We start from the raw sequence: 23,641 nt of genomic DNA on the forward strand, positions 1-23,641 counted from the left end.
ATTCAGTGCCTCCCAGCTTGCAGTGCCCCACACCGTGCACCAGCCAGTCACTGGACATGCTTGGAGACCCCTCCCCGAACGGGCTCTGACCACATGGGAATCAGGAACTCCATGGAACGGGCCTAGACCCTCTCGGAACGCGTCTGATAGCACCCAAACCGCCCCCAGCCTGCAGGGCCGCGGCGCCTTTAAGAGCCCCCGAGGCACCAATTCCGCCCCACGTGACCCTGTGTATGGGCGGCGCTTGCGGCCGCGCGGGTTCCCGCCAAACGGCGGCGGCTTTGGCGCGCGCGGCAACGGGCGCACGTGTCGGCGCGCCGGCACCGGGATCGGCACCGGGATCGGCACCGGGATCGGCACCGGGATCGGCACCAGCATGGCCCAGCTCCGCCTCACTGACTTCTTTGGCCGCACCAAAGCTGCCACCGGAGCCCCGGCCAAGAGCGGCGGCGGCAGTCGGCTAAAGGCGGCCATTACCGGCCCCCAGGTGCACCGAGAGGCGGAGAATGAGGAGGAGGGTGCCTTGCTGGGGCTCCCCGCTGCTCTCCGTACCCCGGCCCGCGGTGACTCGCCGGCGCTGCGGGGATTGGCGGGGAGAAAACGGAGCCGCCGGGAGATGGAACCGGAGTCGCCGCCTGTGGCAGGGGGAGCTCGATCTGGGGGACCGGTAGCGAAATCGGCGCGGAAGAGGCTGGAGATGCACCGGGAGGCGAGAGCGGAGCTGCTGGCTGTAGTAAGGAGCTGGGGCCGGGGATGTGCCGGTCGACCCCCTCCGCAGGGGTCGGCCCTAAAGTAGTGGGGGGAAGGGGTGAGGGATGCCCTGCTTCACCCGAATTACGGCCCTAAAAGCGGGGGCAAGGGCGCACGTAAAACCGAGACGCCATCCCGCCTAGGGCTTGTCCCACTTCTCATGGCAGCATTCCCCTCCCATTCTCTCAGGACTTAGCCCCTTTCCTTAGTGCTGACCCCACCCCCAAGAGATTGAGCCCTCCTTTAGCGCTGGTTGTGCCCTTCCCCCCCCTCGAGATTTGTCCTCTTTCTGATGCAGACACCCACCCCCCCCCCCGCCCAGTTTTCCCTCTCCCTTGCTGCAGGACCCCCCCAGAGGTGTGTGCTCCCTTCTTCTGACACATATACCCCCTCTCCTAACCCGATCTTGCCCCCCCTCACAGAGGAGATGCAGACCCCTCTTATGACTTCTCCCCACCCCAACACAAGGCTGTGGAGAGGGAGCACTGGGAAGGGGTCCCAGTGGGCGGGTTCCCCTCGCATCCCCGGGTACCCTCTAATCCTCCTCCCCTCGCTTGCAGGACACCAGCCCCTCATCTCTGACCACTGCCTGTCCTATGATGTCACCCTCACTGGAACTGGCAGCAGACCCCCCAGCTAGCACTCCCAGCCGGGGGCAGGATGGAGGGACACAACCTGGCACAGCTGCCCCAGGGACAACCAGGCGCCTGCAGCGGGTACGAAACAAGCCTCGATTTGTGCTCCAAATGTTTTGTGGTTCCTCGCTGGTGTCCTCTGACCATATGCTTCCCCCTTTCCCAGGAGGAGCTGGCTGGGCTGCAGAGTCGCTTGCAGAAGGTGAAGGCACTGGCCCAGTTGGCCAAGTTGGCACCAGTTCCTGCTGGGGTCAACACTGAGTTGCAGAGCCGCCTGGAGCGAGTGCGGCAGCTGGAGCAGCGGATCCGTGAGAAGAAAGCGGGAGGCAAAGCCACACCAGAACAACCATCTGGGGACGCCACAGTGGCAGCTCCTGCAGCAGAGGCTGGGTGAGGACAAGCTACAGCTATCTCCCGCTGGAGCTCTACTGCGTGGAGTGGGCTTCTCTGAGCTTGGTCCAAGCCACCTTGACTCCACTGTGAGGTTTGGGGCATTGATGTTTCCAGGATCAGTGATGTGACCCAAGCTCTGGCACAGGTTGCTCAGAGAAACATTTGGAGATGGAATGAGGAGGGGGAGAGGAGCGGGGGCGTGTCTCCCCTAACTGGGGAAGACATGCAGCTCCTGGGCTTTGAGATCAGTAGTGGTGGCAGCAGGACCCCCATCCTGGCTGGTCTCGGCCCCTGGCTGCACCCTGAGGGTTGTCCCAGCATCATGGTCACTGCGCTGTTGTGTGTAAGGAGACCCTGACCCCTCTCCTTTCCCAGCAGCGAGAAGGTCCCTGCGTACCAGCGGTTCCACACCCTCGCTCAGGACGTGCCCCCAGGGCTCACGCTGCCCTACAAGTTCAAGGTGCTGGCAGAGATGTTCCGCAGCGTGGACACCATCGCTGGGATGCTCTTCAACCGTTCCGAGACCATCACCTTCACCAAGGTCAAGCAGGGGGTGCAGGACATGATGCACAAGTAAGCTGGCAGCAGTGGGCAGCACATTTTGGGGTTGGTCTGATGCCAGCCCTGGTATCGCTCTTGGGATGCCTGAAGCTGGTAAAGGCGCTAGAGCACAAGTCTTGTGAGGAGCAGCTGAGGGAACTAGGGCTGTTCAGCTTGGAGAGAAGGAGGCTGAGGGAGTCTGGGTCTCTGCAAGTCCCTGAAAAGAGGTTGGAGCTAGGTGCTTGTTCTCTTCTTCCGAGGAATAAGGAACAGGGCAAGAAGAAACAGCCTCGTGTTGCCCCAGGGGATGTTTAAGTTGGACGTGAGGAATAATTTCTTCCCCTTGAGGGATGTGAAGTCCCAGCCCTGTCTGTCCAGGGCAGTGTTGGAGTCCCCATCCCAGGAGGGGCTTCAAAGCCATATAGATGTGCTGAGGGACATGGTTTAGTGGTAACATGCCTGCATTAAGTGTTGCACTTGATGATCTTAAAGGCCTTTTCCAACCAAAACCATTCTCTGTCACCTCTCTGGGTGCTGTCACAGGCGGTTTGAGGAGCGGCATGTGGGGCAGATCAAGGCTGTGTACCCCACCTCGTACAAGCTGCGCCAGGAGAAGAACGTCCCCACGTTTGGCAGTGGCATCAAGAAGTCAGACTACCAGCTGACGCTGGAGCCAGTGCTGGAGGAAGGTAGGTATAGCTTGGTAGGTGCCCACCAGGAGCTGGGGTGTGCTTGGTCCTGACTGGGATCTGCGAATCCCCAGGGATGTCATCTTGTGGGTGCAGGCAAGTGGAAGACACACATTTGGGGCAAGCTGGAGGGTGAAAGGGCAGCAAGTCTGGCAGTGACTCAGCCCCATGGTAGAGCTCTGCTCCTGTCCTTGCTGAAGCTGTTGAGGTTTGAGCCCCATCATGGTGCCAGCGTGACACTGTGGGTGATGCTGGTCCCCCTCCTTGCAGAGGAGAAGGTGAACGGCCGCCCGCACTTGTCGGCATCGCGCTTGCTGGAGCGCAGGAAGGAGTTCCACCGCAACCTGGTCAACATCGTCAAGCAGCACCACAAGGTGAGGACCCTGCCCCAGCATCCTTTTGGGGTCTGGGGTGGCTCTGGTCACTGGAGAAGCAGGTGGAAGGAGTGGGCTGGATCCAGGCTGATGGACATGGGTGGTTCCTGTGGGGTGCTCTTGGCAGGCAGGTGTTGGGTGGGAGGATGGTGGCTGGAGTCTTCCTCCTGCCTCCGTATTTCCTTACGCTTCCAAACCGCACTGGGAGCGTAAGGCAGTGGTCAGCTCCCCACACCTGGCCTGCGGGTCCCCTGATGCCACTCTCACTCCTCTCCAGGCATTCCTGGCCACTCTCAACCCTCCCATGGTGGTTCCAGAGGAGAAGCTGACCCGCTGGCATCCCCGTTTCAACGTGGACAAGGTGCCTGACATCAGCCCAGCAGAGCTGCCGCGTCCACCCCAAGAAGACAGGCTGAGCACGGCTCAGGAGGTGCTGAGCACTGCTCGGGGCATGCTGAACCCCAAGGTGAGTCACCACCAGGGTCTGGCTCTGTCTGCAGCCGGTGGACCTCACAGCAATTGTCCACCGGGAAGACCTTAGTGGATAGGGATTGGGAGGGATTCTTGTAGAGCCACAGGAGTGCTGTAAAGTGGAAGCAGAAGGCTGACTGTACTGCTGGAGGTTGGGGTGTAGGACTTGGTTTGGGTTAGAAGAGCCATCAGTATGGACTTTGGGACTGGGAGAGGAGTTGAAGCACCTCAAACTAGCCTCTAGTCAGGCAGGGATGGTCAGACGCTGGGCCGCGGGGGCGGTGAAAGGGAAACTCTTCCTTCAGGATGTTCCCAGCCGTAACCCAACCCCTCCTCCCCCTTTCTTCCACATGAGCAGATGGAAAAAGCTCTTGCCAACCTGGCCTTGAGAACCGCTGAAGCCAGTGCGGGGGAACCGGTGGTTGCCAAAGCACCGTCCCCTGCCAGCACCTCCAGTGCTCTCAGAGGGGTGTCCCAGGCCCTGCTCGAGAGGGTGAGTAACTCAGTCCTGGCCAAAACGCTGCTGCTCGGGGGGACCTGCCTGGGTCCCGCTCCCTGTCTTCTGGGCCTGCCCCCCCAGGCTTTCCTGTGTTCCCCCCAGATCCGCGCGAAGGAGGCAGAGAGGCTGCGGGCGCTGATGACCCGCGCCCCGCGGCAGGAGGAGCGCCTCGCCATGCTGGGCCGGCTGCCGGCCATGGCCCGCGTCCTGCGCAACGTCTTCGTGGCCGAGAAGAAGCAGGCCCTGACCATGGAGGTGACTTGTGCCCGCATGGCTGACAGCTACAACGTCCAGATGTCTCCTGGTAGGAAAGTGGTGGTGGTGCTTGGTGTCTCTCTGTTGGTGCAGGAGGGTCTTGCGGGTGGGGAGCTGAGGTCTGACCTGACAGCTGCTGCTTCGTTTGGCAGGTGAGATGGAGAAACACTTGAGGCTCTTTGCAGAGCTGCTGCCAGACTGGGTGGGGATCCATGCGATCAGGACGGACACCTACATCAAGCTGGACAAAGGGAAGGACCTTGGCCTCATCACCGAGAGGCTTACCAAGGTGGCCAAGGAGGAAGAAACTCTCTGAGCACCACCCCAAGGGTCGAGGCTTCCCCAGTGCAGTCTCCTCTAAATGTAGCAAATTCAGATAGTGCTCCTGGGGCTGGTGTGGGCTCATCCTTGGGGATGTCTGAAGAAGAGTAAAATGTCTTTAATAAATCCCTTTGCCAGGGTCCCTGAGGAGGGTAGCTCCCATAACCCTTGTGCTGAAGGCCACATAGTCCTGGAGTGAGGATACAGGTGGTGTAGAGGAGTTAGAAGCTTTTCTGCTCAATGCCTTCTCCTTGGGGTTTCATGCAGGAGGTTTCTCCTTGAGGTTTCATGGAGGCAGGTTTGATGTGGGAGGCTCCTCACGTTTTCACGGAGGCTTCTCCCCAAGGTTCCATGCAGGAAGCCTCAGATTCATGAAGGGAAGGACCTCCTCGAGGTTTCATAGAGGCTTCTCCTTGTGGTTTCAAGCAGGTCTCTCCCATTAACTTGGGCCCTGGTGGGGTGGAAGCAGGAAGTAGGTAGAGAAGTTCACAACTGGATGTTTTTTGGAGCTCTGGGCTGTAGTTCTGTGTTTTAGGGGAAGGGAAAAGTCATCTCCAGTGCTGTTGGGATGCAACTGCAGGACTTGTCAAAACACATTTGCATTAAATGTTTTAACTAGAGCCGGAGTGGTGTGACCCCAGTGCTGTCCTCACTGCCCTCTGCCTGCCAGTGCTACTTTATGGCACTTGGCACTGGCCAGAGGGCTGAGTCCTCCTCCAGCTCCTGGAGAAGGACTTGGTGGAAAAAGTGAGCGTGGGCTTGCAGGAGGCTGAAAGCAGCTTTTGTAAGTGGGGACTGGGGACAGGAGCAGGCAGGGTTGGGAGTGGGCAGCAGGGGGCTTTTTCCATTCCCCCCTCCCTCTGTTTTCCTATTTTTTTTTCCCCTCCCCTTTTCTTTCTTTCCCCCTCCCTTTCCCCTGTGGAAAAAGCCCCAGGTCACTCAGCTGAAGAGGGCTGTGGAAAAGGGACAAAGCATATGGTGATGGCTGCAGGTGGGGTCAGTGCCTGCTGTGGGACAGGCACAGGGGAGGAGGTGGGAGCTACCCACACCATGCTGGGCACACCTCACACCACTTCCTGAGCCAGACTGGGCTGGTTGTAGCATGGGACATGAAGGACATGCATGGAAAGGTGACTTTCCCTCCGTCCCTCTGGGTGGGAAAGTCCATCCAGGGACCACCATGCAGGTCTGGGGGAGCTGCTCCACCTGAAGTGCTGCTCTTGGAGGCTGGCAGCACTGGGAGACCTCTAGCGCTGCTCCAGGGAGCAGGCTCCTCCTCTTCCAGAACCCTGCCTGCCATCATTCAGGCCACTTGGCCTCCTCCTCTTCCTCCTCCAGGATCCTGCTTGCTGTTGTACAGGCCAGTTGGCCCACGCTGCTGGCAGGAGGTAGCCTTGTTTCCAGGGAGGAGGGTTTAAACCCAGCCCAGAAGATGGAGGTGGGATGCAGAGAGCTGGGATGCAAGGCTGGGCTATCAACCAGGCTGAGGGGACCTCGCAGTGGAGGAGCTGGGGTTTGAGGGGAGCTCCAGTTCAAAAGGAGCTAATTTGGGCAGCCTGGCAGGCTCACTCGTGCCCCAGGAGAGCTTGCAGCAAGCTTCTGTTTCTGCTGCCTGGGACAAAACCCAACCAAAACCTTCCTGCTGCCTGGAAGCCACCCCTGCAGAGCCTTGTCTCTACAAGCAAATGACATCAACGGTTGCTCAGCGAAGGCACCGTCCCCACGTTCCCTGATGTCACCCCTTGGCTCTGCATGCAGCCAGCTCTGGCACTGGCAGGGCTGACACTTCCACAGCTGCTTTCCACAGCTCTTTGGAGTGGAAAAGATTTTTTTTTCTTGGTTGTTTTTTTTTTTTTCTTTCCCCCTTCTCTACCTCACAGCAGAGACCTTCTTGTGCCAAGAATTCCTCAGGCGCTGCCTGCACTGGCTGTGAAAAAACAGTGCCCCGGGGGAAGGTTCTCCTCGGGGAATGGAGCCTCTCAGCACAAAGTGAGCAGCCACCAAAGCGGCTTTTCAGGAACTGTTGATGAAAAAGAGCTGTAGTGGCCCTTACAAAAGGCAGGGTCTGTGACCTGAGCTTTGTGGAGGCTTGGTTTGTGCTCCTACCAGCGCCGGGCACTTCCCTGCAACTCAGCAGGATCAATTTGGGTGCTCCCCTCAAGCTTGAGTTTGGGATCAGGCATGCAGAAAAGACACCTGAATTGCTCCATCCTGGCAAGAGATTTAGAATCATGGAATCAGTCAGGGTTGGAAGGGACAATAAGGATCATCTAGTTCCAACCCCCCTGCCATGGGCAGGGACACCCTACCCTAGATCAGGCTGCCCACAGCCTCATCCAGCCTGGCCTTAAACACCTCCAGGGATGGGGCCTCAACCACCTCCCTAGGCAACCCATTCCAGCCTCTCACCACTCTCACACTGAACAACTTCCTCATGTCCAGTCTCAATCTCCCCACCTCCAGCTTTGCTCCATTCCCCCTAGTCCTGTCACTCACTGATAGCCTAAAAAGTCCCTCCCCAGCTTTTTTGTAGGCTCCCTTCAGATACTGGAAGGTCACCTCAGAGCCTCTCTTCTCCAGACTGAATGCCTCCCAACTCTTCCAGTCTGTCCTCACAGGAGAGATGCTCCAGCCTTCTGATCGTCCTCGTGGCCTTTCCTCTTCCAAAGAGGTGGCAAGGTTGGGGGGCTCAAATCACAGCCTCCCCCTTCACTGACAGACTGGGTTTGGAGGAAGACCTTCACGAGGGTCACAAACAGCTTCAGCTCCTCCTACAAGAACAGCTCTGAGGCAGTTTAGGAAAAATAAAACCAAGATTTATTTTATCAGCAAATTCAGCCCCTGCTGGGACAGGAACACTGACCCTGATGACATTCTCAGGCATGTGGAAGCTTTGGCACATCAGGTTTTAACTACTCATAGAATCACTTTGGTTGGAAACAACCTTTAAGATCACCGAGTCCAACCATTATCTAACTCTACCAAGCCTGGTACTAAACCATGTCCCTCAGCACCAAAGCAAACCATGCTTTAAAGGTTCCTTCCAATCCAAAGCATTCCATGATTCTATGGCCTAGGGAACATCTCCAAACCCCATGTCATCCAGCACACAACCTGAGTGAGCTCACAGGAGCTCAGCTGCAAACAGAACACTGCTTTCTTTCCTATACCCTTGCCTGACACTAAACCTACCAGAAAGATCAGTCTCCAAACTGACATTGTCCTTTCAATGCCCTGATGCCTCCAGAAGAGCCCAGCAGAGGGGTGCCAGCAGCATACAGAGTGTTGTAGGAGATGGAGAATTTGTGCTAAGAAAAGCTGCCAGCACTGGCTGGAGCTGTGAGTGGTGGTAGGTGCCAGGGCTACTGGGCAGAAGGCAGAACAGCCCTGAGCATGACCTCCTTCCTCACTGCTCGTCACTCACCATGTAGTTGCCCCTAGTGCTGCAAAATCCACTGCTAAGATCCACCCTGGATCAAAGGAAGACAGATGGTTTCCTACAAGAGACCTTCAGCCCCCTGCATTCTCAAGGGAAGGAGGCCACAAGCCAAGCTGACACAGTGCCTGGGCTCATCAACCAGCAAGCCCTGCTGTGCTGGCAGCTTCCTCCGATTTCAGGACACGAGCTGGGAAGATGTTTAATTCTCCTTCACGAGCACAACCTTAATGAAAGAACAGCTCATTCTGGTGTGAGGGACAGCAGAGAGCAGCCAGACCACCCTCTGAGGTCAAACACAGGGGTTTATCAACTGGCCCCCACAACCAAAGCCATCAGACCTCTTCTGCCTCAGCATTTTCACAGATTGCATTGGATTGGAAGGGACCTTCAAAGGCCATCTTGTCCAAACCCCCTTTGGTCTCCAAAAACCAGTCAGTGAAGCTGCATCTTGGTCTCCACTCCCCAAACCCAGTCAGGTTGTTCCTTTTTTCCCAAAAGAATCAACTCAAGAAGGATCTTTAGATCCCTCACCCACCTTAATCTGTAGCTTGGAAAACAAACAGACCTTATGATTGTCTGGCATCTGGATCACACTGTAGGTTCCCCACCTCTGCCCACCCCTTCATGATATATAAAATCACTGAATAAAGCCCCAAACTGCTGTACTCCTTTCTCCTGGCTCCTTCTCAGTTGTACTGCAGCAGTGAGTAGAAAGGGATGGACTTGAGCTTCTCTGAGCCTCTCAGGGATTTTAACTCTATGACCACCAGGCACTCCAGGATATCAGCCTTCAGCCTCTTCAGCAGCTCACAGGCTGCACACATGGTGCCTGCACAACAGAGGTGGAGCAGAAACATCATCACTTGAGGAGCTTCAACCTTCACAGCTACCCCTTCTACTCCCAACACACACGTAGATGGGCTACACCATCTGCTCCTCTCACCTCCAGTTGCAAGCAAGTCATCTACAATGACTACTTTTTGTCCCTGCTCCACAGCATCACTCTGGATTTCGAGCTCAGCCTGCAGGGTGGAAAGAGGAACTTCATTTCAGTCCTGCCTCAGAGAGAAACACATCAGCAACTGCCAACAAGTCTCCAGCGAGATCAACACTCAGCACCTAAACCACAGGCTCCAGCTCCAGGGAAATGCCATGGGAATAGTAAGCAGGTTAGGTGATTGCTGGGCCAACCCTCTGGCACACCAAGATCCTTAATGCTCAACATGGTCCCTCCAGGAAACCTCATCCCAAAGCACTTCTCCAGTGAGGAAAACCTGCAACACACCAGGGCTGCAGCGCGGCGCTGCCACGGCAGCTCCCAACCATCACAAGGCACCATCTGGTGTCAGGTGGAGTTTGTCCCACACAGGGGTTGGCCCAAACAACCCTGCCAACTACCACTGAGGTCAGGCGGTTCTAGGGGCGTTAGGTGCCAGCAGTAGCACGTTGTTAGCTCACCCCCCCATGCCCTGTCACGGGGGAGGCTGCGGCGTGCCGAGGTGAGCTGAAGCCATGCAACGAAGGAGCACTTGGAGCACTTACTGGCAGAGTGAGGAACACACTCCACGTTCGTGCCCCTGAATTCAAGCCAAAGAAAGCAGTTTAGCACCATGTCTTATCACCCTCCAGCCAACGCCCCCCACCCCAAGACCAAAACGTCACCGTGCTGCTCACTGACACAAACCACCTGCCCGTGGCCTGGGGCAGGAGCTGCCATGCTGGGATATGGTGAAGCTCAGCACCGCTCCCAAAGCCTGTGCCGTGCCAGAATCCTCCTGGCTGCAAAACCCAGCTCAGGGACTGCTCCCCCAAAGCTGGTTCTATCACCCTAGTCCCTGGCAATGCCCCTCCAGCCCTGCATCTGCCATCCTGGGAGCCTTTCTCTTCTGCCCAGGCTTTACCTTGCCATACTCAAGGCTGTAGGAGACAGACTCGGTGGGGCCAGGAAGTTTCCCCTTCTTGCGTATGGGCACAAAGCCGATCCCCAGCCTCTGAGCGAGAGGGGGGCCTATGAGGAAGCCACGAGAGTCCAGGCCTAGGGGAGGAGACAGAGCAGACAAAAACTCAGAACACAGAATCATCTTGGCTGGAAAAGACCTTTAAGATCAAGTCCAACCATGGACCCAACACCACCATGCCCACTAAACCATCTCCTGAAGTGCCACGTCCACACATTTTCTGAACTCCTCCAGGATGAACCCCTCCACCACCTTCCTGGGCATCCTGCTCCAGGGCCTGACCACTCTTTCAGTAAAGAAATTGTTCCTCCTGCCCAACCTAAACCTCCCCCTGGACAACTTGAAGATGTTTATTTCCTTTTGTCCTGTCATTTGTTCTTTGGAAGAAACCAACCCGCACCTGGCTCCAACCTCCTTTCAGGCAGTTGTGTAGAGCCAGAAGGTCTTCCCTCAATCTCCTTTTCTCCAGGATGAACAACCTCAGTTCCCTCAGCTGTTCCTCTCAAGATTTGTACTCTAGACCCTTCATCAGCTTTGTTGCCTTTCCCTGGACCTGCTCCAGCCTCCTTCTTCAAGTGAGGGACCCAAAACCAAACACAGGGTTGGAGGTGTGGCCTCATCAGTGCTGAATACAGGAGGACAATCACTGTCTTAGTCCCACTGGCCACCATATTCCTGCAAGCCAGGATGCTGGTAGCCTTCTTGGCCACCTGGACACATGCCAGCTCATCTTCAGTCACTGTCAACCAACACTCCCGGGTCCTTTTCCACCAGGCAGCTTTCCAGCCATCTTGCCCCAAGCCTGAAGTATTCATGGGGTTGTTGTAACCTAAGTGCAGGACCCAGGACTTGGCCTTATTGAACCTCAATCCACTGACCTCAGCCCATCAATCCAGCCTGTCCAGCTCCCTCTGCAGAGCCTGAGCTGATCTCTGAGCAGATCTACAGAACCACTCTGGATCATGCCCCAGGCTGATCCTCCCACAGTCAGGGAGATCTCTAGAAGCAATTTGCTCCTAGAGATTCACTTCTGTGGCTTGAAATCACTCACAATGTTTCTGCACTGCCTGTACTCACCAAGACGTGCTGCTGACAGGCTTTGGGGCACCCCACTGAATCCCCTCACACCCTGTTTTGCCTCTCCTTTAGCTCTCCTTAGAGATAAGCTAAGCAGAGCCCCACTATCAGTTTGGCCACACAGCCAAGAGACTTTGCACCAATTTCAGTTATCACAAGGCACTTGGACAAGGTTTGGTCTGAACTCCTTGAACTTTGGGCTATGACCCAGTCCAAGTAGCACCTTCCCAAGCACTCCCAGCCTCTTCCATAAGTGTGCTGCAATGTGCTGTCAGCATGAAGCCTGGTCCTGCTGGCTTGAAAAGGCCTCCTCTGGATGACCTGCTGCAACATAGCCTGCCCACCCTGGGGACTGTGCAAGACCTCACAGGCTGGCTTGACATCAGGCTTTCACTGCTCCCTGACTGCCTTTTTTCATGCTGAAAGCACTGACTTAGGAAATTCTCACCAAAGCATCATCAGCTGGAATATGCCACATCCCAAACTAGGGTTTCAGGAAGCTACAGCAGTAAAAGAAGGGTATAACCTCTTTTGGTGTTACCATATGGTTAGAGGTCAACATTTAGGTGATTAGAATGTCCAAAGGCTACAGTATTTGCTTGCCTGTGAACAGAGGAGCTTCCTTATGCCTCCTGTCCAGGCAGCCCAAGGACATGATGCTGTGTTAGCCTCAAGAGAGGTTTCAACCACCACTCACCTGCAATATAGTCAATTCTGGGGAAAGATGCCCTCAAATGGTCTTCCAGAAGATCAATCAAAGCCTTGAAAGCTGCAGGGTCCTTCAGCAAAGGGCTGATATCGCTGCAATGGGAAAGCAGAGCAGTTAAAAGGAGTTAAAGGAGAGCAGTGAGTTATCTCTAGGAGCTGCTCTGGCTCCCAACCGAGCTCCTAAACCTAGAGGAAATGGGTCCAGGAGCATGGATGGGGAAGGATGGGCAGCGGAAGAGGGGATGGGCAGCAAAGCTCCATTCCTGCCTCATCCTCCCCAACCCTACTCCATCTCTGCTCCATCCCCTTCGTCCCCGCTCCAGCCCCGTACCCTGCTCCATGCCCAACCCGGTCTGTACCGGAACAGCACACCGGGCTGCGGGAAGTCGGGGAAGGACCGGAGCCGGTCCCGTACTCGCTGCAGCCTCTCCCCGCTCATGGCGGCCCCGCTCTGCGCAGCCTCCGGAGCGGCGGGCGGGGTTTCGGTGTCGGGGAGCGGCCCGGAACCTGCTCCGGGGCCGCCTGCAGCCAGCGCCGCGCTACCGGGAGCGCAGGTCGCGCAGGGGCTGCTAGCTCGGGTAAGAGGCATCGGTCCTCTCGGTGCACGAATCCCCGTGAGCAGAGCTCTGATACCCTGAGGCACGGAGCCCTGAACTCCCGGGACATGGAGATCTGGTACCCCGCCATGTGCAGCATCACTGTCCCCGCGGTGGGCCGAGCTCTGCTCCCCTGGAGTGTCGGCCCCCAGGTGCCTGGAGCTCCGCTCCCCTGGAGTGTCGACCCCCAGGTGCCTGGAGCTCCGCTCCCCTGGAGTGTCGACCCCCAGGTGCCTGGAGCTCCGCTCCCCTGGAGTGTCGACCCCCAGGTGCCTGGAGCTCCGCTCCCCTGGAGTGTCGGCCCCAGGTGCCTGGAGCTCCGCTCCCCTGGAGTGTCGGCCCCCAGGTGCCTGGAGCTCTGCTCCCCTGGAGTGTCGACCCCCAGGTGCCTGGAGCTCCGCTCCCCTGGAGTGTCGACCCCCAGGTGCCTGGAGCTCTGCTCCCCTGGAGTGTCGACCCCCAGGTGCCTGGAGCTCTGCTCCCCTGGAGTGTTGACCCCCAGGTGCCTGGAGCTCTGCTCCCCCTGACTGCCCGGTGCACGGAGATCTGGTAACCTGGAGAACTGAGCGTCAGCTTCCCTGGTGCACAGAGCTCTGCTATCCCAGAGCTGCCACCCCTGCCAGTGCTTGCAGGTCTGGTGACCTAGACTATGGAGCATCAGGCCCTGTGGTGCACAGAGCTTTGATCCCCACAGTGCTTGGAGCTCTGGTACCCCAGTGCACAGAGCCCTTGGGCTCTAGAACCATAGAATCATTTTGGTTGGAAAAGATATTTTGAGATCATTGAGTCCAGCCATTATCAAACTCTACCAAGTCTGATGCTAAATGTAGTGCTGTGGTCCCTCAGCACCACAGCCCTCTGTCTTTCAAACACCTTCAGGGATGAAGATTCAACCACCTCCTTCAGGAGCCTGCTTCAGTGAAGAAATTTCCTCTAGTATCCAACCTAAACCTTCCCTGGTGCAAGCTGAGGCCACTTCAAGGGTCCTGCCTTGCCCCAGCCACCTTTGGAAAAGGGATCCTATGGCCAGGAGTTACACTTCCACCTCTCACCCCCAAAAAAATTCGTTATGACTAAACCATCTCCCACTTTTCTGTCCCTTGTCCCCTCCTATGAATGGCATTGTGTGCGTCTTGAAGATGTTGGTTTGGATCACACCCGTGGGGGCAGATAACAGACCTGCTCTGCATGCCCTTGGTCCTGGGCTCACAGCTCAGCAGCTCTTGGTGTCAGGGCACCCTGACACAGCTCCTATCTCCTGTCTCCCAGTGGGCCAACATGCAAAATCCACCATGGGCAGGAGATGTGGTGGTGGATTAGTGCAGATCTCTTACATGAGCAAACATGGCTTGGAGCTGCCCCAAATGCTGCTGAGGACAAGCTGCTGCAGAAAGCAAAGGCAGTTCTGGCATGCAGCACCCCTGAACAAGCTTGGTGCTTGCTGCTGATAGCTGTGAAGGGACCAGCTTCAGCTCCACACCCTCTGGGCAGCCGTTTGGGCCTTTGAGGTGTGTGACCAGCAGCCAGCAGCTACTTTGCAGTGATTTGGTGTGGACCTCTCAGGCTGGAGCTGCAGCACTTTGGTACAGAGTGCCGAGCTGCTTCCTACTCCTTCCTCATTAGTCTGTTCCAACTCAGCCATGACAGGCTCATGTGCACAGCATGGATTATGATCCACCTGATTCCACCCACACCCCAACACCCAACATGTCCTGGGTCATTGTGTAGCTCCCAATGCTTGCTGCAAAGCCCCAGGGATTGTTTTCTGCACCTGAACCCTCCACTGCTCCATTTCCTTCTGAATTCATCTAGAGACAGCAAAAGGCACTTGATTAATCACACAGCATCCCCAAATCCCAGTGTGGTGGGGATTGGAAGGGACCTCTGGAGATCATCTAGTCCAACACTACTTCTACAGCATGGTCACTCACAGCAGAAAAGGAGACCACAACTCTGGGCAGCCTGCTCCAGGGCTGCAGCACCCTCACAGCAAAGAAGTTTCTCCTCATCTTCACATGGAACCTCCTGGGTTCCAGTTTGTGCCTGTTGCCCCTTATCCTATTGCTGGGCACCACTGGCAACAGTCTGAGCCCATCCTCTTGCTCCCACTGTTTATCTCTTGCTGAGCACTGAGCAGATCCCCTCTCAGGCTGCTCTTCCTCATGCTAGACAGCCCTAGGGCTACTCAGCCTTTCCTCCTCACAGAGATGCTCCAGGCCCTTCAGTATCTCTGCAGCCTCCACTGGACTCTCTCCTGTTCCTTCCTCTCATGAACTGGGGAGCCCAGAATTTGACCCAGTAGTCTAGATGTGGCCTTGCTAGGGCAGAGCAGAGGGGCAAGTCAAGCTCCCTTAACCTGCTGGCCACACTCTCTCAACACACCCAAAAGGATGGCTGAGGTGAAAAGAGACAATCTGGAGGCAGAGACAAAGGCTGCTCTTTTCTTGTGAAGATCCCCAGGGAGCCTCCTCCACCTGCCTCCTTTCACAACCGTTCCCTTACAGACTCAGCTTTTCCCTGAAGTCAGATTATCTCTTTGGCACCAGAAAAATTCCTCTCCAGGAGCTGTTCCAGTGAAGCAAACAGAGGTGAAGCACAGAGCCTTGCCCTGGAACCTGCGCTCCCTTGGGTGAGCTGGAAGGGTTTCTCACCAGACACAGTACTGGACAATGAGCTTCTCCAGCAACTCCTCTTCTTCCTGGCAGACAGAAGTGATGGAATTTATTTGCCTACACATGGAAATCAGCAGGAGCTGGGAAAAGGCTCTTTTGCAGCCTGCAGGGCAAACACCAGGCATCCTTTGTCCTCTGAACTCTAAGATGGGGTCTTTGTCACACTTTTTTTGTGACCCTACTACACAACTGTGATGGTTTGGGAGTTGGCCCCCCCTCCCCCAATGAAATCACCCAGACTAGACTCAGCCTGCTGGAAATTAAGGAATGAAGGTTTATATTCACAGCTTAGCACCATATGCAAGCAGATAATCACAATGTATTACAAATACTTACAGTTATATACAAGTTAAAGGTCATCCAGAAACACAGGACCCCTCCCAGGAAGCAGAGTCCCAAGGAGGGGCTTTGTGTTTCCACCACCAGTACTACCAGAGGACACCACCATCTTTTTCTTGAGGTTCTCAGGTCCCTAGGCCTTACTGAACCTCAATCCACTGACCTCAGCCCATCAATCCAGCCTGTCCAGCTCCCTCTGCAGAGCCTGAGCTGATCTCTGAGCAGATGAACAGAACCACTCTGGATCATGCCCCAGGCTGATCCTCCCACAGTCAGGGAGATCTCTAGAAGCAATTTGCTCCTGGAGATTCACTTCTGTGGCTTGAAATCACTCACAATGTTTCTGCACTGCCTGTGCAGTCCCTCATGCCAACCTATCCCAGCACAAACCTGTGGCTCTCACCAGGACAAGTTGATGAAGGCTTTCAAGGGTCCCTTCATGTCTAGCAGCCAGGTGAAGAAGCCACTGGAGGGATCTGTCCTCCTCTCTTGTGGGATCAGGCCTGTCCAACACCATCAGTTTAGCTAGGAGAAGCACAAAGGTTACACCAAATCAGACCTTCAGTGGTTCAGTTGCCAGAAATTATGCCACATAACTTAAACCCCAACACCTCTCAGGTCTCTCAGCCTCAGTACTTCACCTCCTTACTCCTCCATTGCACCAGGTGAGGTTTAGGTTGGACGTTAGAAGAAACTTCTTAACTGAAAGGGGTTTCAGACACTGGAATAGGCTGCCCAGGGAGGTGGCTGAATCTCCATCCCTGGAGGTGTTTAAATGACACAGAGATGTGGTGCTGAGGGACCACCACATTTAGCACCAGGCTTGGTAGTTAGATCATGGTTGGACTCGATGATCTTAAAAGGTCTTTTCCAACCCAAATGATTCCACGATTCTGATTTCAAAGGACACAAATTGCACCTACCAGCATGGACTGGGTCTGAATCTCCAAAGTAAATCAGTTTTTCCTGTCCCTGTTCAACCTTCCAAACAACAGTGCTGACTGCAATTTCCATCCCCTAAGAACTTCCCTAGGACCAGCTTCCAATTGTGATGTCAAAGGGCTCTTGAATATCACTGGGGAAGTGCTTCCACATCCACTCACGTCCTGAAGAGGCTCAGGGCTGTTCTGTGCTTGGCTGAGGAACCACCACCTCAGATCTGGACCCTTCAGAGGGTGCTGTGGCAGGGGGGCACTGCCTTTGCCTCTCTTTTGGACACAGGGGTTTAAAACTAAGGTTTTAAATCATGGTTTAGCAGTGGACTTGGATTAATGGTTGGGCTTGATGAGCTTAAAGGCCTTTTCCAGCCTAACTGCTTCTGTGATTCCATAAAGAATGCTTGGAGGTCTTGATAAGAGAGACATTATCAGATGGTGAACACAGATGTTGGGGCATAAAAAGCTTGAGAGCCACCTCTAATCAGCAATTAGAAGAGCCCTGCTGAGGCTGGAAGTTTCTGTTCCTGTTAAGGACTTTAAAACTCCACTGTGAAGTGGAACAAAATGCCCCAAACTTCCACGGGCCCCACGAGGGGAAAGAAGAACTAACATTTCCTTTCAATTCTGCTGGAACATTTCAATTCCAGCTTGACAAATACTTACACTTTAAACACCACCCCCTTTAACCTCCTTTTTTTTTTCATAACACAACAAATTTGCCATCTCCTCTTTCAGCAGAAGAATGCAGCTCCTCAGCCAGCTCCCTGCGCTCAGGACTGAAGCATCCCTGCTCAACAGGGAGCAAGTTTTGTGTCCCCCCCTCAAGCTGAGGAAAGCCTTTTGATCCCACTCTGCCCCTCTACAGCATCCTACTTTGGGCAGAGCCAAGCCCAGCACCTCCTGCCTGCTGCAGGAGAAGACACAACCTCCCTTTTTGTCTCCTCTGGTTCAGCCAGGAAGGGATTTAGAGCCTGATCCAGAGCTAATGGATTTGGGATGCATTCCTTGCTGCTGGTGAAAGGGCCAATGGGCTTTTCATCCCTGACCCCTGTCAGATGGGAATCCTGCTGCCAACCTACATGTCACCCAGGAAGGTATTAAGTGACTCCAGGAGGGAAAAAGGCAGAATGAGCTGCCAGACTTGCTCTCTGGAAAAGCTGGATGGCAGAGGGTTTTTTACACTCCTAAGAGCCCACAGGCTCTGGGCTTGGGATGCAGCTTTCTTTGGGATTGATATAAACACAGTCATAGAATCAGTCAGGGTTGGAAGGGACCACAAGGATCATCTAGTTCCAACCCCCCTGCCATGGGCAGGAACACCCTGCCCACAGCCTCATCCAGCCTGGCCTTAAACACCTCCAGGGATGGGGCCTCAACCACCTTCCTGGGCAACCCATTCCAGCCTCTCACCACTCTCATGCTCAACAACTTCCTCCTCAGGTCCAGCCTGAACCTACCCATCTCCAGCTTTGCTCTATTCCCCTGAGTCCTGTCACTCCCTGAGAGCCTAAAAAGACCTTCTCCAGCTTTTTTGTAGGCCCCCTTCAGATACTGGAAGGCCACAAGAAGGTCACTTTGGAACCTACTCTTCTCCAGACTGAACAGCCCCAACTCTTTCAGTCTGCCCTCATAGGAGAGGTGCTGCAGCCCTCTGAGCATCCTCATGGCCCTTCTCTGGACAGGCCCCAGCATCTCCACATCCCTCTTGTGATAGGGGCTCCAGAACTGGATGCAGTACCCCAGGTAGGGTCTCACAAGAGCAGAGCAGAGGGGGAGAATCATCTCCCTCATCCTGCTGGCCACACTTCTCCTGATGCAGCCCAGGCTCTGCTTGGCCCTCCGAGTTGCAGTGCACACTGCTGGCTCCTGTTGAGCTTCTTGTCCAGCAGCCCCTCTGCAGCCAGTCACTGCCCAGCCTGGACTTGTGCTTGGCATTGCCCTGACCCAGATAGAGGACCTTGCACTTGGTCTTGTTGAACCTCATGAGGCTTGTGCCCACCTCTCCAGCCTGTCCATGTCCCTCTGGATGGCATCCATGCCCCCCAGTGTGTTTGCTGCACCACACAGCTTGGTGTTGTCAGCAAACTTGCTGAGGCCTCTGTCCATGGCACTGAACTAGAGCCTGAACTAGAATCTGTCACTCTGAGTAACAGATGAACATTAACCAGTGGAAGGGAATATAAAGGAAACAGGCCCATGGAGCCATTCCTTCAACTAGTCACTTCCCAAAGGAAAAATAAAAGAACCTAAAATGGGATTTCAGTTCTTCCCTTGCTCTTACAAACCAAGAGTCTCCTTCAGGAGGCACCACCAATGTCACCTTCTGATAACACACCAAGGGCTCACACCAAGTACTATCAGAAAACAAAACCAAGAGTCAATTTCCAAGTGTTGGAACTGTTCAGAGAGATGGAAACCAAGTCACTGTAACTGAAGAAGAGCTATTTGGAGAGCAAATGGCTCTTAGGAGAGTAAAAGCACTTGTAGCTTGTCAAGTTTCCCAGTGCTGAGGACAACAGCAAGATCTCTGGGGAGAGGTTTTTTCTCCTCTAGCTGTGAAGAGGCTGCTGGCAGCTCTGCAATTATGAGCTGCCTCCCACCACTGCCTTCCCCCTAAACCCCATCAATGGTTCAAACCATTCTTACCTTCAGAAGGCCTTTCTTCAGCTGAAATGATTTTGGTGACTCTGAAGGTGTCCTCATGGAATAAAGAGAATTCTGCAACAGTGGGGAGACCTTCATCTTGCCTGCTTGACTTTACACAAGCCCAGGAGGCTTTTGGAAGCTGTTCACCATCACCTTTGGGAAAGGCTCAACTCAGCCAGTACCAAGTTCTGCTTCTTTCCACATAGCAATGAGTGTCCAAAGCTCAGCAGCCTCTTCTCAGCAATATTACTTTCAGGTCCTCTAGTAAGAGCTCACTGTCAACCCCAAAACTCACCCAGAATTCAGTCCCCAGACACCATGTGACATTTGATTACAAATGTGGGTATCACTCCCTCTGGTTTGGGTCTGAACTTCACAAGAGCCCCAAACGTTAGGGGTTGTCCTATGAGGGCAGACTGAAAGAGTTGGGGCTGCTCAGGCTGGAGAAGAGGAGGCTCCCAGGTGACCTTATTGTGACCTTCCAGTTGGAAGTATCTGAAGGGAGCCTACAAGAAAACTGGGGAAGGACTTTTTAGGCTATCAGGGAGTGACAGGGCTAGGGGAAATGGAGCAAAGCTGGAGGTGGGGAGATTCAGACTGGACCTGAGGAGGAAATTGTTCAGCATGAGAGTGGTGAGAGGCTGGAATGGGTTGCCCAGGGAGGTGGTTGAGGCCCCATCCCTGGAGGTGCTTAAGGCCAGGCTGGATGAGTAGGTCCTACAGGAACACACACAGAAGGGTTTTGAATATCTCCAGAGGAGACTCCACAACCTCTCTGGGCAGCCTGCTCCAGTGTTTTGTTACCCTCAGAGTGGAAAAGTTCTTCCTTACGTTCATGAGGACCCCCCTATGCTCCAGCTTGCACCCATTGCCCTTTATCCTATTATTGGACATCACTGAGCAGAGCTTGGCTCTCTCCTGACCCTTGCCCTTCACATATTTCTAAACATTAATAAGGTCTCCTCTTCTCCAAGCTAAAGATCCCCAGCTCCCTCAGCCTCCCCTCATAAGGGAGATGTTCCACTCGTGGCCCATTTCCACCTCTGACACTGCTCCTCAGCCTCCCGTTTCAAACGTGGAGGGGAGTTACCTTCCACGGCTGCACTCAATAGAGTTTGTGGGGCACTAACCTCACCTCTAAGTGTTTGCAATTGATCTTCTGGTTTCCAATTCCAGTGTTCAGGTTCCCCAAATTGCTGCTGGGTGGCAGAGAGTCATTTTGTCACCGAAGCAATCCATTTGTCGCTGCAGGATTTTAAATCAAGGCTCCATTTTCACAGCTGCCAACTGCAAGCGGGGAGGAATTTTTTGTTCCACGATTATTAGTTACATCAATTTCAGAAGCTTCTCTGCATGGAGAGTCAGATGATAACAGAGCCCCGGGGGCAGGAAAGGCAACTTGAGAGGCTCAGCTAATTGGAAGTTAAAGGCAAGGAAGAAATTCCTTGGATTCTTAGCCCAAGCAGATGCTAAGCTTCTAGCATTCAGCAGATGGATTTAAAGGAAGGAAAAGTTCAACCAGGGCAAGTGGAGGGTCTTGCACCTGGGGAGGAGTAACTCCTTGCACCAGTACAGCTGAGGGGTTGATCTGCTGGAAAGCAGCTCTGAGGAGAAGAAGCTGAGTGCTAGGGGACAAGAAGTTGCCCATGAGCCAGCAACGTGCCCTCACAGCCAAGAAAGCACACGGTCTCCTGTGGTGCATGAAGAAGAGCATGGCCAGCAGATTGAGGAAGGCTTTCCTCACCCTCTGCTCTGGCCTGCTGAAGTCACACCTGGAGGTCTGTGTCCAGTTCTGTGCTTCCCAGTTCAAGAGAAGCAGAGAGAGTCCAGTGGAGGCTACAAAGATGCTGAGGGACTTGAAGCATCTCTGTGAGAGGAAAGGCTGAGAGCCCTGAGGCTGTTTAGCCTGGGGAAGAGCAGCCTGAGAGGGGATCTGATCAATGCTCAGCAAGAGATGCAGGGTTGGGGGCGAGAGAATGGGCCCAGACTGTTGCCAGTGGTGCCCAGAAACAGGACAAAGGGCACCAGGCACAAACTGGAACCCAGGAGGTTTCACTGGAACTTAAGGAGAAACTTCTTTGCTGTGAGGGTGCTGCAGCCCTGGAGCAGGCTGCCCAGGGCAGTTGTGGAGTCTCCTCTGCAGAGATTCCAAACCTGACTGGACACTGTGATCCTGGGCAACCTGCTGTGGGTGACCCTGCTTTAACAGGGGTGTTGGACTAGATGATCTTCAGAGGTCCCTTCCAAGCCCCATCAGCATGGCATTCTGTGAACATCACCTAGGAACTATCTTAGACACCATCTTTCCTTTACCTTGCCTGCCTTGCAGCTGGAGAAGCCACCAACATAGCAGCTCCACTGCTGCAGGTCCCCAGTCAGCCAGGAAACCTCACCAGACCCACTCCTCTCGCACACACAACCCCAGGCAGGTGCCAGAGGCAGCTCCTACCGTTCCATCACCTGTTCCAGTACAGACAGTTCCCCAGCCTGGGCAGGTATCACATGGCATGACCTCAGATCAACAGCTGAAGATATTTTGGGGGGCAGAGGTGGCGATACCTGCTGGCAGCTCTGTGATCCATGGTGTGGATCTGTGTTTCTGAGCTTCCACACACCAGCTGTGCAGGTGAGCATCTTGCTGGTGGACACAGCCTTGGGTCTTGGACAAGCCTAGTCCCTGCAGCATCCTCTGAAGAGCACTTGGGCAGCTGTGTGAGCTGTGAAATTGATCCACATTAAAAATAATACAGGGAAACCAAAAGAAGCTATTTTTACCCCAGCTCACCCTCGTCCTCTGGAAGGCATCTCCATGAGTCTGGTCTGAAGGGAGGTGCATAAAAGCAAATCATAGGATGTGTTTCTGAAAAGTCAGCTTATTTTTCTTCACCTCACACCTTTCAGATGGGTACATCTTTGGGAAGGGCACTGGTCTGCAGTGCTGCCCAGCTCTCCAGCTGTCAGACCATAAAGCAGCAGCTTCCTCACCTCAAGCTTTGATCTTTGACAACAGGAGCGTACAAAGCAGATCATGAACAGCAACCAAGTCAATTCCCTTACAGCAGCCAGCATCCCAGTGTGAAGCACTGGAGGAGGCTGAGGGGAGACCTTCTGGCTCTCTACAACTGCCTGAAAGGAGGTTGGATCCAGGTGGGAGTCAGTCTCTTCTCCCAAGGAACAAGCAACAGGACGAGAGGAAATGGTCTCGAGTTGCACTAGAGGAAGTTTAGGCTGGACATGAGGAATTATTTCTTCCCCTTGAGGGTTGTCAAGGCCTAGCCCAGGCTGCCCAGGGCAGGGGCAGAGTCCCCATCCCTGAAGGAATTTCAAAGCCATGTAGATGTGGCTGCCAGTGCTGACCTGGCAGTGCTGAGTTAATGGCTGATGATCTTTTATAGCTGCCTTCCAATACCTGAAGGGATCCTACAGGCAGGCTGGAGAGAGACTTTCCATAAAGGTGCCTAGCAAAAGGACAAGGGGAATGTTTTTAAGCTGAGGGACAGCAGGTTCAGACTGGATCTTGGGAAGAAATCCTTCAGTACAAGGGTGGTGAGACTCTGGAATAGGCTGCCCAGGGAAGCTGTGGATGTCTCCTCCCTGGGGGTGTCTGAAGGCAGGTTGGGTAAGACCTTGAGCAGCTGAGTCTACTTGAGAGGTATCTCTTCCCATGGTGGGGAGGTTGGAGTAGATGATCTCTGAGGTCCCCTTCCAACCTGAGCCATTCTGTGATCCCAAACAAACTGATCCTGTGATTCTAAGCACTGAGGGATGATTTGAAGGAGGAATGAGGAGCCTGTGTTAGGTAAGCAGACAAACACAGGGTGTGCTGAGAAGAGGATGGCTTGTCCAAGCAAGTCACACAGACATGGGAAACGCAGGGCTCTTCAAAACTGCAAGCTGTGAAAGTGCAGCAGCTGGGCAGGCAGGGGACAGGAGGTAGCAGGCATGCAGCACACTCACAGCGTGCACACTGCAAGTGCTGAGAGTGGAGAAACGTGTCTAGGCTAGTGTTGAGACGAGGAGCTGTGATCCTGCGATGTGATCTCTTCATCAGCAGCATGAAGGAGGACAAAGCACTGTCACAGTTCACAGCAGATACCTTCAGAGCTATTTGCTTTTCAGGCAGTCGCAGTGACAGACTCCCTCCTCTGGTGGCATCTTTATCTGCTGATAACTGTGAACTGCAGGATCTTGAGCACTTCTGGCTGATGTGAGGCACTAAAACAGAGGTGGACAGCACCCAGAAAATGGGAAGTTACTGGTTTTGTCTGGTCTCCTGTGCTGCTGGATGCACACGAGGGCTGCAGGTTCCCCTACCAGCCCTCATACAGAACACTGAAGAAC

The 23,641-nt window shown here is 54.5% G+C and overlaps 2 protein-coding genes across 6 annotated transcripts; one reads left to right on the forward strand and one right to left on the reverse strand.

Moving 5' to 3' along the window:
- The first annotated feature begins 239 nt into the window (after positions 1-239).
- Positions 240-5,547, forward strand: CDT1 (chromatin licensing and DNA replication factor 1). 2 transcript variants are annotated; one of them, XM_064160115.1, is made up of 10 exons: positions 240-733; positions 1,311-1,466; positions 1,552-1,775; positions 2,154-2,351; positions 2,862-3,007; positions 3,278-3,381; positions 3,659-3,847; positions 4,211-4,345; positions 4,454-4,655; positions 4,759-5,547. In XM_064160115.1, exons 1-10 carry the CDS (start codon positions 377-379, stop codon positions 4,920-4,922), a joined length of 1,875 nt encoding a protein of 624 aa, XP_064016185.1. In that variant the 5' UTR covers positions 240-376; the 3' UTR covers positions 4,923-5,547. The 2 variants fall into 2 exon arrangements, with proteins under 2 accessions (XP_064016185.1, XP_064016187.1); XM_064160117.1 differs by having other exon boundaries at positions 2,157-2,351.
- A 2,174-nt stretch (positions 5,548-7,721) lies between these two features.
- On the reverse strand, positions 7,722-23,177 carry APRT (adenine phosphoribosyltransferase). 4 transcript variants are annotated; one of them, XM_064160119.1, is made up of 7 exons: positions 21,860-23,177; positions 20,436-20,587; positions 16,120-16,241; positions 12,099-12,202; positions 10,268-10,401; positions 9,310-9,388; positions 7,722-9,195 (listed from the first exon to the last, which is right to left on the reverse strand). In XM_064160119.1, exons 3-7 carry the CDS (start codon positions 16,155-16,157, stop codon positions 9,053-9,055), a joined length of 498 nt encoding a protein of 165 aa, XP_064016189.1. In that variant the 5' UTR covers positions 16,158-16,241; positions 20,436-20,587; positions 21,860-23,177; the 3' UTR covers positions 7,722-9,052. The 4 variants fall into 4 exon arrangements, with proteins under 4 accessions (XP_064016189.1, XP_064016190.1, XP_064016191.1 ...); XM_064160120.1 differs by having other exon boundaries at positions 20,431-20,587; XM_064160121.1 differs by lacking the exons at positions 20,436-20,587; positions 21,860-23,177 and adding an exon at positions 19,301-19,323.
- Between the last annotated feature and the right edge of the window lie 464 nt (positions 23,178-23,641).

This window comes from Pogoniulus pusillus, chromosome 20, assembly GCF_015220805.1.
Source record: "Pogoniulus pusillus isolate bPogPus1 chromosome 20, bPogPus1.pri, whole genome shotgun sequence".
In the NCBI taxonomy this organism is placed as follows: Eukaryota; Metazoa; Chordata; class Aves; order Piciformes; family Lybiidae; genus Pogoniulus; species Pogoniulus pusillus.

Bases quoted from the DNA above. Each gene is read 5' to 3' on its own strand.
- CDT1 (XM_064160115.1), top strand. From the start codon at position 377: ATGGCCCAGCTCCGCCTCACTGACTTCTTTGGCCGCACCAAAGCTGCC. The intron at 1,776-2,153 runs GTGAGGACAAGC...CTCCTTTCCCAG, and splicing joins GCTCCTGCAGCAGAGGCTGG to CAGCGAGAAGGTCCCTGCGT. The intron at 3,382-3,658 runs GTGAGGACCCTG...ACTCCTCTCCAG, and splicing joins TCGTCAAGCAGCACCACAAG to GCATTCCTGGCCACTCTCAA.
- APRT (XM_064160118.1), bottom strand. From the start codon at position 12,548: ATGAGCGGGGAGAGGCTGCAGCGAGTACGGGACCGGCTCCGGTCCTTC. The intron at 10,402-12,098 runs GTGAGTGGTGGT...CTCCTCCCCTAG, and splicing joins CAGAATTGACTATATTGCAG to GCCTGGACTCTCGTGGCTTC. The intron at 9,389-10,267 runs GTAAAGCCTGGG...TCCACCCTGCAG, and splicing joins ACAGCCTTGAGTATGGCAAG to GCTGAGCTCGAAATCCAGAG.